We start from the raw sequence: 14,000 nt of genomic DNA, 5'->3' as shown, positions 1-14,000 counted from the left end.
TAAATATCGCCTCCATTTTAAACGACAAAACGGTTACAAAACATATATTATCATGAGAAGGAGGTGAGGTGAATGGAATATAACTCAATATATCGTTGACTTGATAATAAAACCTGTAACCTTTTAGGGTGTCTTTGTTTGACCATGCTGTCAAAGGTCGTCAGCATCATTTTCGAAATGTGATTGGATTTTCTCATATCAACATCATTCTTTCTTTATTCATTCATACACTCCATAGTCCTATAAGTATAGTGATGTGGTGAAATATCGTCAACATCTCTCAATAAGAAAAACAGCAGGTTCATTTAAGAATTTCCTTCATTATTTGTGGTAATTGTAGAGTATTACTGTAAAGTCAGTTTAAAAAAAAAAGTTGTTTATGTGTGTGTGTGTGTCCTAAATACTCTCAACTGGCACGTTGTACTCTTAATCATGTGACCTGTCAATAAAAATGGTCAACATCAACAGATGCGCAGACTGACGCCTTCTGAACACCGAAGACAAAACATTTAGTATGCAAAACGAATTACAAAATGCAAATCGCTCGCCTAGCCACATGATTAGACGTTAAGGACGAATGTTTATTGAGCCCCTTTTAACAAATAAATGAGTTAATCTGTATACTGGCTATAAACTGTTTGAATTGGGACCTGTCATTTTAGTTCTAGTGGTGTTTTTGGAATTAAGAACTATACGTTTTTTTTTAATTCTTTATTTGATAGGCTAAATCAGTGGTTGGTCAATTAATTAATTAATTAATCGAGATTAAAGAATGTGCATTTTCATCATCTTCTTAGTCGGATTAAGGTCAAATAGCCTATATAAGATCCAGTCAAATTATACCTAGAAAATCGAAACACAACAAGACACACAAAAAACACTGCAATTATGACAGACATAACGAAATGTAGCCTTACAATTATTAAATGTTGTATTGCTGAATAATAATAATAATAATAATAATAATAATAATAACATGTTTTTTCCTTGATTGTTTTTTCTTGCTTACTAGAGAAAATACCAAATATACAATACAACCATAAACTGTATTAGTGTATTGGTCATTATCCAGTTTCACTATTGTGTAACATTGTGTCATATTTTGTTCTATATTACTGACACGGGGACGATGTGATTTTCAGAGCCAGTCAGGCAGAGACCAAACCATGTCCAAATGAAACAGTTTTGCCTCGAGTCGAGGGTTTTATCCGGCTGATTGGATACTTTACGACTCGATGGCTGCGGGATTAAGGCCCTGAAATCATCGAGACAGGGATAGACAGATGGAGAATCCGGGCTACAGTGAAAGTAATACCTCGACCATGTTTGTATTGATTGATTTATCGATTAAAGGTTTTACTCAATCCGTTAAAAATACTCTCCCGTGTTGCGGCCATTTATTGTGTGAGTTCAGGGTTCAGATGAACGGTCATGATTGGACAGCGAGAATCATTTGTAGGTAATTGTTTGTCATGTATCTTTGAGATTAAATTATATTGAATATCAATTCATCCCTGAGAGAAACCTGAAACAATTAGATGAAAATGAAGTAGACTACAATTCAAATAGATGTTTGGATAGCCTATATCGCTTGCCTGACAACTCAAACGGATTTCTTCCGCTGCTCGATGCATAATTCAGTCTGAGACTGCTATCAATGAAGTCCTTTGTGGTGATGTCCAAATTAGCGGGTATTGTACAAAACAAAGTAATCAGTGATTGGATCATCTCTAACCAATTAGAGTATCAAAGACAAAGACTAATTTTCAAACCGCATGTGTTCTGGCTCTGGCCCAACCCCATCGGTTAACTGGGACCAATCAGACCATCTAGAATGTATTTCCGTTCTAGAAGTCGTCAGGGAGGTAGGATACTCAGATCCAGACTCATTGTGGTGAAGTAACTAACATCCGTGGGCGTGGCATAGCGTATGGCCAGAGCAAGGAGTTTGGGTAGACAGGCAACTATATCGCAGCATTAAAAAAATAAAGTTATGGTTTACCTTCTTATTAATTGATGTGGTTCATAATTGGATACTTGATATAGTTTAGAATGAACTCATCCTCTCAAGCGTCATCTCATGTAAAAGCATGATTCATTGTTAGCCTACTTTACCAAATGCATACATGCATATAATCCATCATTTCGTTAGACTCAGACAGCAAACAACAATGTGGAAGGATGTATCGATGTTCAACAGAAGAAACCACTTAATAACTTCAAATATTATCAATCACCACCTTCCGGAGACACCTGAAACCCCACCCCTTTAAGGAATACCTAGGATAGGATAAAGTAATCCTTCTAACCCCCCCCCCCCCCCCCCCCCCCTTAAAATATTTAGATGCACTATTGTAAAGTGGTTGTTCCACTGGATATCATAAGGTGAATGCACCAATTTGTAAATCGCTCTGGATAAGAGCTTCTGCTAAATGACTTAAATGTAAATGTAAAATATAGAAGAAGCCTATATGTCAATATGTCTATATGTAACTTCCAATATAGAAGAAGCCTATATGTCAAGAGAAACGTACATTATTTTGTGAACCACAGTGAAGGCGGCAAAAAAAATAATCATCCTGCATTCTGATTAATGTCACCAATTCTGGACCGTTTGCAGTAACATAGTTTTATGGTGGGCTAATAAACCCTGTTGTCTGGAAATACCTTGTCTAAACAGAACCCAAGTTTTAAAATGTATTTTAATTTTTTTATCGATCTGCCATCACGAACGAATCTTTCGACCCCTGTGTTCTGTCGGCGTTAAATTCTCTCTGTGGTGATTGGCTGAGAGAAACGAGGAACCTGGTGGATAAAAAAATAAATAAAATAAATAATCAGAGCGCGATTACACGAGCGACTGGCTCGTGCAGGGCGGGAACACCAATCAGGGAATACCATCAGAGAGAACAGTCTGACGTCATAACGGGGGGAAAAGAAGGTGACGGTTCTTTTCAGACTTTTTTTTTCAATAGACCGAAAGGTGGAAAAAAAGTATTCGCCTCTAAACCTAGTGGGATCCGGACTCCAGCACCAACCGTCAATAAAAATGCGTTTGACAACGACCCACAAGTGTACAGGATTCGGAATCCAGGAGATTCTGGGCTTGAATAAGGAGACGCCCGCGGTTACGCGGCGTCCATTGGAATCTCTGCCGCACAGGGCGCACCTTCTGGCGGCTAGATCGGTTTTGGACTCGACGGGAGTCGGGATTGGGATGGGAATTATTGGTCCAGGAGGAGGAATTCATTCGTTTTACAGCCAGCCTGCCTTTCTGGAGGTGTTACAGGAGGCGCAGAGTGTTCACCTTCAGCCACTCAACAGGGCCAGGGCAATGGGACAGCTTGATGCGCACCACTCCGCAAGCTGCTCTGGTAAATGTGGCTAGCGTATAGGCCTATACATTATACAAGTATATATATTTTAAGTAGACAATAAGCAATTAATTTGACATATATTTCTTTATTTTAATGTTTATGTTTTTATCTTCAAAACATTGAAAATGTAATTTTGGTCCTAACGATTGCAAATTCTCTTATCCTGTTTTTGCATATATTTCTACACTGTACGATAACAGTTAATAAGTATTACATTGTAATGGTATTTGCAATAGACCTGTGATTATTCATATAATGATAAACTATGGCTATTTATTTACAGATTCAGATGACATATCCTCCAGTGAAAAGACATTTTCCAAATCATCGATGAACCAAAACAAGAAGAGAAAGAAGAGACGACACAGGTAAAACTCTAATGGCTATAACTAATATTTATCGCACTGTCTTTGAATTGAAGTATATGCCATTGAGGCATACATAAGTAAACAAAATGCCGTGAGAACTTGTTTGTGAAGCATTTGGAAAGCGACATTTTCTAATTAATTTAGCCTACAATATTCCTCAATTTGATAAGAACATGTATTTGAACGAAAACGTTTTAAATAAGCAAATAATTATCAAGAATGAATTGAAATAGATTTCTTAAATTATTTGAATGTCTCGAAAATAAAGACCGGATGGTTTATAGCCTATCTTATATTTCAGTACATATTTTGCAATAAGAGACGGCTTTATTTTATATATATATATATATATATATATATATATATATATATTATATATATATATATATATATATATATATATATATATATATATATATATATACATTGGTGTTAACGCATATATATATATTAGACTAATTAGTCAAGAGGTGGACATTTTCGATGCAGTTGTCTATTGCAACAAACAAACAAAAGTAGAGTATCCCTTTCTTCTTTGGATAACAGTATTTAACATAGGATAGCCTACAAAGTGTCAATATTTCTGATGCTGTATATTCTACAAGTAGCCTACGTCAAGCAAATAAATCATGCTTTAAAATAATGATGTGTAAATTATGTCCTGATAATGTCATTTATTTATGGAACTTATTCAAATTTCATTTATTTCTTCTAAATCAACATTTTCATTTTGGAATTATTAAATAATTTTGTTTTGTGCCCACTGCCATATGAACCAAACAAGCTAAATGTCATGCTTATATATATATATATTGCATGGATAAGCATATATATATAATATATAACTGTTATTAGCCTAGATTTGATTCAAAGTAGAAAGTGTGTGGTGCTTGATGTACACAGCACTTCATGAAATAGATATATTTAAGGACAAATGTGTAAAAACAAAAAAATCTGTACTGTATATATTCTTTTTATTTGAACCTTTATTTATGCAGGAAGTCCCATTGAGATCAGAATAATACCTCTTTTACAAGGGAGATCAGTTTTTATGGACTTGACACTTGAAGGCACAATTCAACTCAATAATTTTCTATGCAAATTTTTGTCACCAAAAATAACTTTGTGTATGTGTTTCCCTTTCTAATGTTTCTGTCAGGACTATATTCACGTCAGATCAGCTGGATGAGTTGGAGAAGGCTTTCAACGAGGCCCACTACCCTGATGTCTACGCCAGAGAGATGCTCTCCATGAAGACTGAACTTCCAGAGGACAGGATACAGGTACATAACATACTGTATCCTGGCGATGTGTGTGTGGTGTGTGTGTGTGTTCATGCATGTATGTGTTTGTGTCAGTGTGTTTGTGTGTGTTTTTGTGTGTGTGCGTGCCTGCATGTATGTGTTTGTGTGTGTGTGTGTGTGTGTGTGTGTGCGCCTGCATGCTCGCGCATGAGTATGTATCCCCCCATATACCTGCCACACACACACACACACACACACACACACACACACACACACACACACACACACACACACACACACACACACACACACACACACACACATCATCATCATCACCATACCCTCTCTGCTCAGTTAACACCCAATTTCCTCTTCTAGCTTGGCACCATTCCCCCTGGGAATCAGTCACTCAGTCATCCATCCATCCAGGCAGGCAGAGAGATGCTTACCATTTACACTATACAAGCAGCACTCTCCTCGCCACACTAGCCTCGCCCTCATGTGGGTGCTAACAAGCTAGCAAGAAAGCTAGATAGTGCTACGTATCAACATTGTCAGCCAATCCAGTAAAGGGGTGATCTTCGATAAGTCACTTGCGTCGAGATATTGTGGAGGATTTGAATAATAAAAAAAATTAAAAATTGTGTGTGGGGGGGGGGGGAGTGTATTTGTTCTGTTACACACGTGTTTCTTGCACATCACAACTCCCCCTGAGACACCGGCAGAGAGTGGGGACACGGCCAGGGTCACCATGGTACAGCGCCTCCTGGAGCAATTCGCTTTAAGTGCCTTACTCAAGGGCACAGCGACAGATTTTTCACCTTGTCGTCTCCGGTATTTGAACCAGTAACCTTTCAGTTACTGGCCCAACGCTCCACCCTCGAGGCTACCTGCTACCCTTATTTATTTTTTTATTTGTTTTGAACTTTCGTCCTGCCTTGTTCAGCTCCCACGGCCATGCTGACATCCCTCAACGGTCTCCCCCGTCCACTCCTCTTCTCTCTCTTTCCTTTCATTGAACGTGAATGGCTTCTGATGTTTCACCACACTGTGCTGCTTACTAGTATCAATGCACGGTTAGGCACAAGGCGTGGTGGGAGCCAGAAATGAAATGATAACTACAGTGAAATTAATTAGCTTGGGTCAATGGCAGGGCTCTCCTGGGCTCTAGCTCTCTAATTTCCCTGGTGATATTTGAGCGCCTGTCGTCCATCGATTGATTGGCTCTGAAAATGTACGTATTTTTCAATCAGCCTCCATGCGCCCCTAGGGTCGCCCTCCTGTCCTTTACTTTCTCAGCTCAGCTGCTTCACGCACACACACACACACACGCACACGCACACACACACACACACACACACACACACACACACACACACACACACACACACACACACACACACACACACACACACACACACACACATACACACACACACACCTCTGCTCTCTGCTGAGCCCTGGAAGTAATTTATCATCACCAGACCTATCTCCAAAAGATAGGGGCTATCTGTCCTCCTCTGTCCTCCTTTTCCTGTAGTCCACAATCATCTCCTTAGTCTTGGTTACTTTGAGGGATAGGTTGTTATTCTGGCACCACCAGGCCAGTTCTCTGACCTCCTCACTATAGGCTGTCTCGTCATTGTCGGTGATCAGACCAACCACTGTTGTGTCGTCTGCAAACTTAATGATGGTGTTGGAGTCATGCCTGGCCACGCACTTGTGGGTGAACAGGGAGTACAGGAGGGGACTGAGCACGCACCCCTGAGGGTCTCCAGTGTTGAGGATCAGTGTGGCAGATGTGTTGCTACCTACCCTAACCACCTGGGGGCGACCTGTCAGGAAGTCCAGTATCCAGTTGCAGAGGGAGGTGTTTAGTCCCAGGGTCCTTAGCTTAGTGATGAGCTTTGAGGGTACTATGGTGTTGAACGCTGAGCTGTAGTCAATGAATAACATTCTCACGTAGGTGTTCCTTTTGTCCAGGTGGGAAAGGGCAGTGATGCAATGAGATTGCATCATCTGTGGATCTGTTTGGGCAGAATGCAAATTGGAGTGGGTTTTGGGTTTCTGGGATAATGGTGTTGATGTGAGCCATTACCAGCCTTTCAAAGCACTTCATGGCTACCGACGTGAGTTCTACGGGTCTGTAGTCATTTAGGCAGGTTTTCTTAGTGTTCTTGGGCACAGTGACTATGGTGGTCTGCTTGAAACATGTTGGTATTACAGACTCAATCAGGAACATGTTGAAAATGTCAGTGAAGACACCTACCAGTTGGTCAGCACATGCCCAGAGCACACGTCCTGGTAATCCATCTGGCCCCGCGGCTTTGTGAATGTTGACCTGTTTAAAGGTCTTACTCACGTCGGCTACGGAGAGCGAGATCACACAGTCGTCTGTAACAGCTGATGCTCTCATGCATGCCTCAGTGTTGCTTGCCTCGAAGCAAGTCTGGTAGGCTCGTGTCACTGGGCAGCTCGCGGCTGTGTAGTCTGTAATAGTTTGCAAGCCCTGCCACATAAGACGAGCGTCGGAGCCGGTGTAGTACGATTCAATCTTAGCCCTGTATTGGCACTTTGCCTGTTTGATGGTTCGTCGGAGGGCATAGCAGGATTTCTTATAAGCTTCCAGGTTAGAGTCCCGCACCTTGAAAGCGGCAGCTCTACCCTTTAGCTCAGTGCGAATGTTGCCTGTAATCCATGGCTTCTGGTTGTGGTATGTACGTACAGTCACTGTGGGGACGACGTCCTCGATGCACTTATTGATATAGCCAGTGAGTGATGTGGTGTACTCCTCAATGCCATCGGAAGAATCCCGGAACATGTTCCAGTCTGCTAGAAAATAGTCCTGTTGTTTAGCATCTGTTTCATCTGACCACTTTTTTATAGATTTAGTCATTGGTGCCTCTTGCTTTAAATGTTGCTTATAAGCAGTAATCAGGAGGATAGAATTGTAGTCAGATTTACCAAATAGAGGGCGAGGGAGAGCTTTGTACACCTCTCTGTGTGTGGAGTACAGGTGATCTAGATTTTTTTTCTCCCTCTGGTTGCGCATTTAACATGTTGATAGAGATTATGTAGAACTGATTTAAGTTTCCCTGCATTTATGTCTCCGGCCACTAGGAGCACCGCCTCTGGTTCCTTATACAGCTGACTGAGTACGGTTCCAGCATCCGTCTGTGGTGGTAAATAAACAGCCACGAAAAGTATAGCTGAAAACTCTCTTGGTAAATAGTGTGGTCTACAGCTTATTATAAGATACTCTACTTCAGGCGAGCAAAATCTAGAGACTTCCTTAGATTTCGTGTACCAGCTGTTGTTTACAAATATGCACGGACTACTGTGCATATAGATACCTGTTTCCTCCAGCATCTTCACAGGGTCCTTTGCTGTTGTTCTGGGATTGATTTGCACTTTTCGCACCAAAGTACCTTCATCTCTAGGAGACAGAACGTGTCTCCTTCCTGAGCGGTATGACGGCTGCGTGGTCCCATGGTGTTTATACTTACATACTATTGATTTTTTTCCCCATGACGTCAAGCAAAGAGGCACTGCGTTTGAAGGTAGGCCTTGAAATACATCCACAGGTACACCTCCAATTGACTCAAATTATGTCAATCAGCCTATCAGAAGCTTCTAAAGCCATGACATCATTTTATGGAATTTTCCAAGCTGTTTATAGGCACAGTCAACTTAGTGTATGTAAACTTCTGACCCACTGGAATTGTGATACAATGAATTAGATGTGAAATAATCTGTCTGTAAACAATTGTTGGAAAAAGTCCTTGTGTCATGCACAAAGTAGATGTCCTAACCGACTTGCCAAAACTATAGTTTGTTAAGAATAAACTTGTGGAGTAGTTTAAAAACGAGTTTTAATGACTCCAACCTAAGTGTATGTAATATATATTATATTGAATGACATCCACGGGGAAAGCCCATAAAATTGTCAGAGACTCCATTCAACCAAGTTATAGACTGTTTTCTCTGCTTCCCCACGGCAAGCGGTACCAGAGCTCAAGTTTAGGACCAAGAGTCTCCACAACAGCTTCTACCTCCAAGCCATAAGACTGCTGAACAATTAATAAAATCACCACTGGACAATTTATATTGACCCCCCCCCCCCTCCCTTTTGTACACTGCTGCTACTCACTGTTATCTGTGCCTAGTCACTTCACCCCTACCTACATGTACGAATTACCTCAACTAACCTGTACCCCTGCACACTGACTCGGTACCGGTACGCCCTGTATATAACCTCATTAGTTATTCTTATTGTGTTACTTTTTATTATTACTTTTTACTTTAGGTCTATTTGGTAAATATTTTCTTAACTCTTCTTGTAGTGCACTGTTGGTTTAAGGGCTTGTAAGTAAGCATTTCACGGTAAAGTCTACACATGTTGTATTCGGCGCATGATGACAAATAAAGTTTGATTTGATGTCTCTGAATATGTACCAAGATGTTAAAATAAACATAAACATCCATCCTCTGTCCCTGCAGGTTTGGTTTCAGAACCGCCGTGCCAAGTGGAGGAAGAGGGAGAAGTGCTGGGGTCGCAGCAGTGTGATGGCGGAGTACGGCCTGTACGGTGCCATGGTCCGCCACTCCATCCCTCTGCCGGAGTCCATCCTCAAGTCAGCCAAGGACGGTATTATGGACTCCTGTGCCCCATGGCTACTTGGTAAGGTACTGCGTTAATGTGTGTTAGTGGGGTGGGTGGAGTGTGTGTGTGTGTGTGTGTGTGTGTGTGTGTGTGTGTGTGTGTGTGTGTGTGTGTGTGTGTGTGTGTGTGTGTGTGTGTGTGTGTGTGTGTGTGTGTGTGTGTATCCACAGTACGCTGTCACTGTCTCATTGATCTATGCTACTCAATTGACAGATAGGACAGGCAGAGATGTTAATTCAATCTGATAAAGTAGGATTATCACGTTATTGATTAACACCCATCACTGACACTCTTATCAACTCCCGACAAGCCCTGGGATGAAGTGTGACATTGAGATCATGGCCCCGCTGATAAAAATAAAAACCTTTGATGTAGTTAGTGCAGTATGTACGACTGAGAACGTTAAGGTGGACGGCTTGCTAACTATCAGGTATCAATGTAAGACCCAGATGCAGACCGTGTCAAAGTAACACTGTTTATTACAGCAACAGGGACAAAGGTACAGGACGGCAGGCTCAGGGTCAGGCAGAGTGGTCAGGCGGGTACAGGCTCAGGGTCAGGCAGAGTGGTCAGACGGGTACAGGCTCAGGGTCAGGCAGAGTGGTCAGGCGGGTACAGGGTCAGGGACAGGCAGAGTGGTCAGGCGGGTACAGGGTCAGGGACAGGCAGAGTGGTCAGACGGGTACAGGCTCAGGGTCAGGCAGAGTGGTCAGGCGGGTACAGGGTCAGGGACAGGCAGAGTGGTCAGACGGGTACAGGCTCAGGGTCAGGCAGAGTGGTCAGGCGGGTACAGGGTCAGGGTCAGGCAGAGTGGTCAGGCGGGTACAGGCTCAGGGTCAGGCAGAGTGGTCAGGCGGGTACAGGGTCAGGGACAGGCAGAGTGGTCAGACGGGTACAGGGTCAGGGTCAGGCAGAGTGGTCAGGCGGGTACAGGCTCAGGGTCAGGCAGAGTGGTCAGGCGGGTACAGGCTCAGGGTCAGGCAGAGTGGTCAGGCGGGTACAGGCTCAGGGTCAGGCAGAGTGGTCAGGCGGGTACAGGCTCAGGGTCAGGCAGAGTGGTCAGGCGGGTACAGGCTCAGGGTCAGGCAGAGTGGTCAGGCGGGTACAGGGTCAGGGACAGGCAGAGTGGTCAGACGGGTACAGGCTCAGGGTCAGGCAGTGTGGTCAGGCGGGTACAGGCTCAGGGTCAGGCAGAGTGGTCAGGCGGGTACAGGGTCAGGGACAGGCAGAGTGGTCAGACGGGTACAGGCTCAGGGTCAGGCAGTGTGGTCAGGCGGGTACAGGGTCAGGGACAGGCAAGGGTCAAAAACCAGGAGGACGAGAAAACGAGAGACTGGAAAAGCAGGCGCTGATACAAAGAGCGCTGGTTGGCTTGACAAACAAGACGAACTGGCAACAGACAGAGAACACAGGTATAAATACACTGGGGATAATGGGGAAGATGGGCGACACCTGGAGTGGGGGTGGAGACAATCACAAAGACAGGTGAAACAGATCAGGGTGTGACACCTAATCACATACCATAGTTCAACGAGTAGTTTAAACCTCTCTGAACTGTTAGTGAAGGTGCCTTTGTCATGTTGCCTTCCTCATGCTGACCATGGTGGAGGTCAGAAACAATAACTGACCAAGACCTTCTGCCAGCTACAGCTCAGTACGAGCTTTAGTTTCCTAGTACTGTAGCGCCACTGTTTTTAGACGTGTGTGTGTGTCTTCAAATGGAATGTGTTCTCACTCTGTTGCTAACCGGAATACCAACGATTCCTTTTCCTTCCAGGTATGCACAAGAAGTCCATAGATACCCCTGTTCCGACCTCTCCTGTAAAACTGGAAGCTCCCCTCTCCAAACTTCCTGCCAGGGAACGAGAGAGGGAGAGAGTGGTGGAGCGAAAAGTGGAGGAAGAAGAGGAGGAGGAGAGGAGAGAGAATACCAGATCGCCCGTATCCAAAGAGGAACTGCGAGAGAATAGCATCGCTGCACTCAGGGCTAAAGCTCTGGAACACAGCGCTAAGATGCTAGGGACACATCCTGGTGGCGGACCACTGGGGACAGTTTCAGGGGATGTACCAGGGAGGGCAGAGACAGCCGATGGAGACAGAGGACAAACAGACAGAAGGACAGTTGAAGCCCGCAGAGAAGATAGAGCCCAGTCACTGATATGAATGCATTCTTCTAAAGACTATGCTAGGGCCTGTTGATGCCCTCTCTGTAAAGAACACCGTTGACATATTCCTGACATCCATACTATTACAAACAAGATAGTATTAGTCACAATACACATTATTCTTTCTAGCTAAATAAGCTTCATAGTGTTCCTAGGACAACAATACCGGATATTGTCAACCTCCCAAGCTTCCTGTCATTGGGATTCATTTTGTCCAGATCAAATTTTCAGTCGTGGGAATTCCAACTCAGTAAACTGGTACAACTATACCCTGGCCTATAACTGTCTACTTTGTTGTAATCTGGCAGCTATTTGGCAGCTTGCTATTGTACAACTTTAAGAAGACTTAACTATTTGGTGACATGGGATCAGTCTTTACATATGTACTGGCCCATATTTTTTTGCTCCAAGGTAATAGTCAAACCACACAAGGTGAAAGATACATGTTATGCAGTGGAATAATGTGAAAATCAAGAGACTCATGTTGATGAGGATGCATGAACATTTTTACACAAAATAACCTATCCCTTTGAAATGGACACCTGCTCGTCTAACATCTCATTGCAAAATCATGGGCATTAATATGGAGTTGGTCCCCCACTTTGCTGATACAACAGCCTCCACTCTTCTGGGAAGGCTTTCCGCTAGATGTTGGAACATTGCTGCTATAACAGCCTCCTCTTATCTGGGAAGGCTTTCCACTAGATGTTGGAACATTGCTGCTATAACAGCCTCCTCTCTTCTGGGAAGGCTTTCCACTAGATGTTGGAACATTGCTGCTATAACAGCCTCGTCTCTTCTGGGAAGGCTTTCCACTAGATGTTGGAACATTGCTGCTATAACAGCCTCCACTCTTCTGGGAAGGCTTTCCACTAGATGTTGGAACATTGCTGCTATAATAGCCTCCTCTCTTCTGGGAAGGCTTTCCACTAGATGTTGGAACATTGCTGTGGGCATTTGCTTCCATTCAGCCACAAGAGCATTAGTGAAGGTTGGACACTGATGTTGAGCGATTAAGCCTGGCTCACAGTTGCTGTTCCAGTTCATATCCCAGAGGTGTTCGATGGGGTTGAGGTCAGGACTCTGTGCAGACCAGTCAAGTTCTTCCACACCGATCTCGACAAGCCATTTCTGTATGGACCTCGCTTTTGTGCACGTGGTCATTGTCATGCTGAAACAGGAAAGGGCCTTCCCCAAACTGTTGCCACAAAGTTGGAAGCACAGAATCGTCTAGAATGTTATTGTATGCTCTAGCGTTAAGATTTCCCTTCACTGGAATCAAGGGTCCAGCACGAATAATGAAAACAGCCCCAGACCATTATTCCTCCTCCACCAAACTTTACAGTTGGCACTATGCATTGGGGCAGTTAAGGTTCTCCTGGCATCTGCCAAACCCAGATTTGTCCGTCGGACTGCTAGATGGTGAAGTGTGATTCATCACTCCAGAGAACGCGTTTCCACTGCTCCAGAGTCCAATAACGATGAGCTTTACACCACTCCAGCCGACGCTTGGCATTGTGCATGGTGATCTTAGGCTTGTGTGAGGCAGCTCGGCCATAGAAACCCATTTCATGAAGCTCCCGATGAACAGTTCTTGTGCTGACGTTGCTTCCAGAGGCAGTTTGGAACTCGGGAGTGAGTGTTGCAACCGAGGACAAACAATTTTTACGCACTACGCGCTTCAGCACTCTGCGATCCCGTTCTGTAAGCTTGTGCGGCCTACCACTTTGCGGTTGAGCCGTTGTTGCTCCTAGATGTTTCCACTTCACAATAACAGCACCTACAGTTGACCGGGGCAGCTCCAGCAGGGCAGAAATTTGACGAACTGACTTGTTGGAAAAGTGGCATCCAATGAAAGTGCCACATTGAAAATCACTGAGCTCTTCAGTACGGAACATTTTACTGCCAATTTTTCTCTATGGAGAGATTGCATGGCTGTGTGCTCGATTTTATACACCTGTCAGCAATGGGTGTGGCTGAAATAGCCGAATCCACTAAATTGAAGGGGTGTCCACATACTTTTGTATATATGGTGTGTGGTGGATTTCATCTTACCTATGATAGAAATATTAGAATTATGACATATAGCTACATTAATGTAGTTAGAAATCAACAAGCTGTGTTTTTTTTTTGTCTATGTGTTCTGTATATTTAAACTGTAATAAAAGTGTTATTGCTATTCA

The 14,000-nt window shown here is 43.4% G+C and overlaps 1 protein-coding gene across 1 annotated transcript; it reads left to right on the top strand.

Moving 5' to 3' along the window:
- Positions 1 to 2,972: 2,972 nt before the first annotated feature.
- On the top strand, positions 2,973 to 14,000 carry LOC129825557 (visual system homeobox 2-like). The gene is given in 6 exon segments (XM_055885732.1): positions 2,973 to 3,374; positions 3,661 to 3,745; positions 4,905 to 5,028; positions 9,490 to 9,670; positions 11,430 to 11,722; positions 11,724 to 14,000. Coding segments are annotated over 6 exon segments (1,095 nt in total). The 5' UTR covers positions 2,973 to 3,049; the 3' UTR covers positions 11,811 to 14,000.

Source organism: Salvelinus fontinalis, chromosome 27, assembly GCF_029448725.1.
Source record: "Salvelinus fontinalis isolate EN_2023a chromosome 27, ASM2944872v1, whole genome shotgun sequence".
Taxonomy (NCBI): domain Eukaryota; kingdom Metazoa; phylum Chordata; class Actinopteri; order Salmoniformes; family Salmonidae; genus Salvelinus; species Salvelinus fontinalis.
This window is presented reverse-complemented; position numbering and strand designations above follow the sequence as displayed.